The sequence below is a fragment of the Eimeria mitis genome, genomic scaffold, assembly GCF_000499745.2.
Source record: "Eimeria mitis Houghton genomic scaffold, Emh_scaff3465, whole genome shotgun sequence".
Lineage (NCBI taxonomy): Eukaryota > Apicomplexa > Conoidasida > Eucoccidiorida > Eimeriidae > Eimeria > Eimeria mitis.
The window spans coordinates 5,901-6,596 of NW_013571806.1; the positions used below are offsets into that span (position 1 = coordinate 5,901).

Consider the following 696-nt stretch of genomic DNA (forward strand, 5'->3'; position numbering starts at 1 on the left):
CTGTGTTGCTGCTGCAGCAGGAAGAAGAGAATGAGGGTAGTATGTCTCGGAGTGCTGCTGCATCTCAGCAGCAGCAGCAGCAGCAGCAACAGCTGCACTTTCATCTGCAGCAGCAGCAGCAGCAACTGCAGCAGCAACTGCAGCAGCAGCTGCAGCAGCTGCAGCAGCAACTGGGGTGTATCGATAGAGAGCAGCAGCAGCTGCAGCAGACAATAGAGATAGAAAGAAGATGTGAGGAAGCAATACGGAGAGCTGCTGTGCTGCTGCAGCAGCAGCAGCAAGAAAGGCAAGAGCAGCTGCAGCAGCAGCAGCAGCAGCAGCAGCAAGCGCAGCAGCAGCACGATGAATCAGAGAGTCGTTTTGTCTCTATACAAACAGAAGCAGCAGCAGCAGCAGGAGGAGAGGAGCTGCTGCAGCGTCGGCTGCAGCAGACGCATATAAAGAAGCAGCAGCAGCAGCAGCAGCAGCAGCAGAAGCATGAGTTGCTGCTGTCTTTAAGTAAAACGGAATATAAAGCTAAACAACTGCAGCAGCTGCTGCAGCAGCTAAAACAAAAACAAGAAAAAAAAATAAATAAAATAAAACAAACAGAGTTGCTGCTCTCGATAGCCACAAGGTTTAAAATAAATAAAATAAACAGCAGCACCATCGTAGGCCTCACTGTGCCTGATCAGCCCCCTCCTGCTGCTGCTGCTG

General features: G+C 51.0%; 1 protein-coding gene across 1 annotated transcript in view; it reads left to right on the forward strand.

Annotated features, from left to right (window-relative positions):
- EMH_0066390 (uncharacterized protein) overlaps positions 1-34 on the forward strand; it is a gene marked incomplete at both ends in the record, with an annotated part of 1,712 nt that extends 1,678 nt beyond the window's left edge. Inside the window, one exon of the mRNA XM_013498495.1 lies at positions 1-34. Coding sequence (XP_013353949.1) covers positions 1-34 — 34 coding nt within the window.
- Between the last annotated feature and the right edge of the window lie 662 nt (positions 35-696).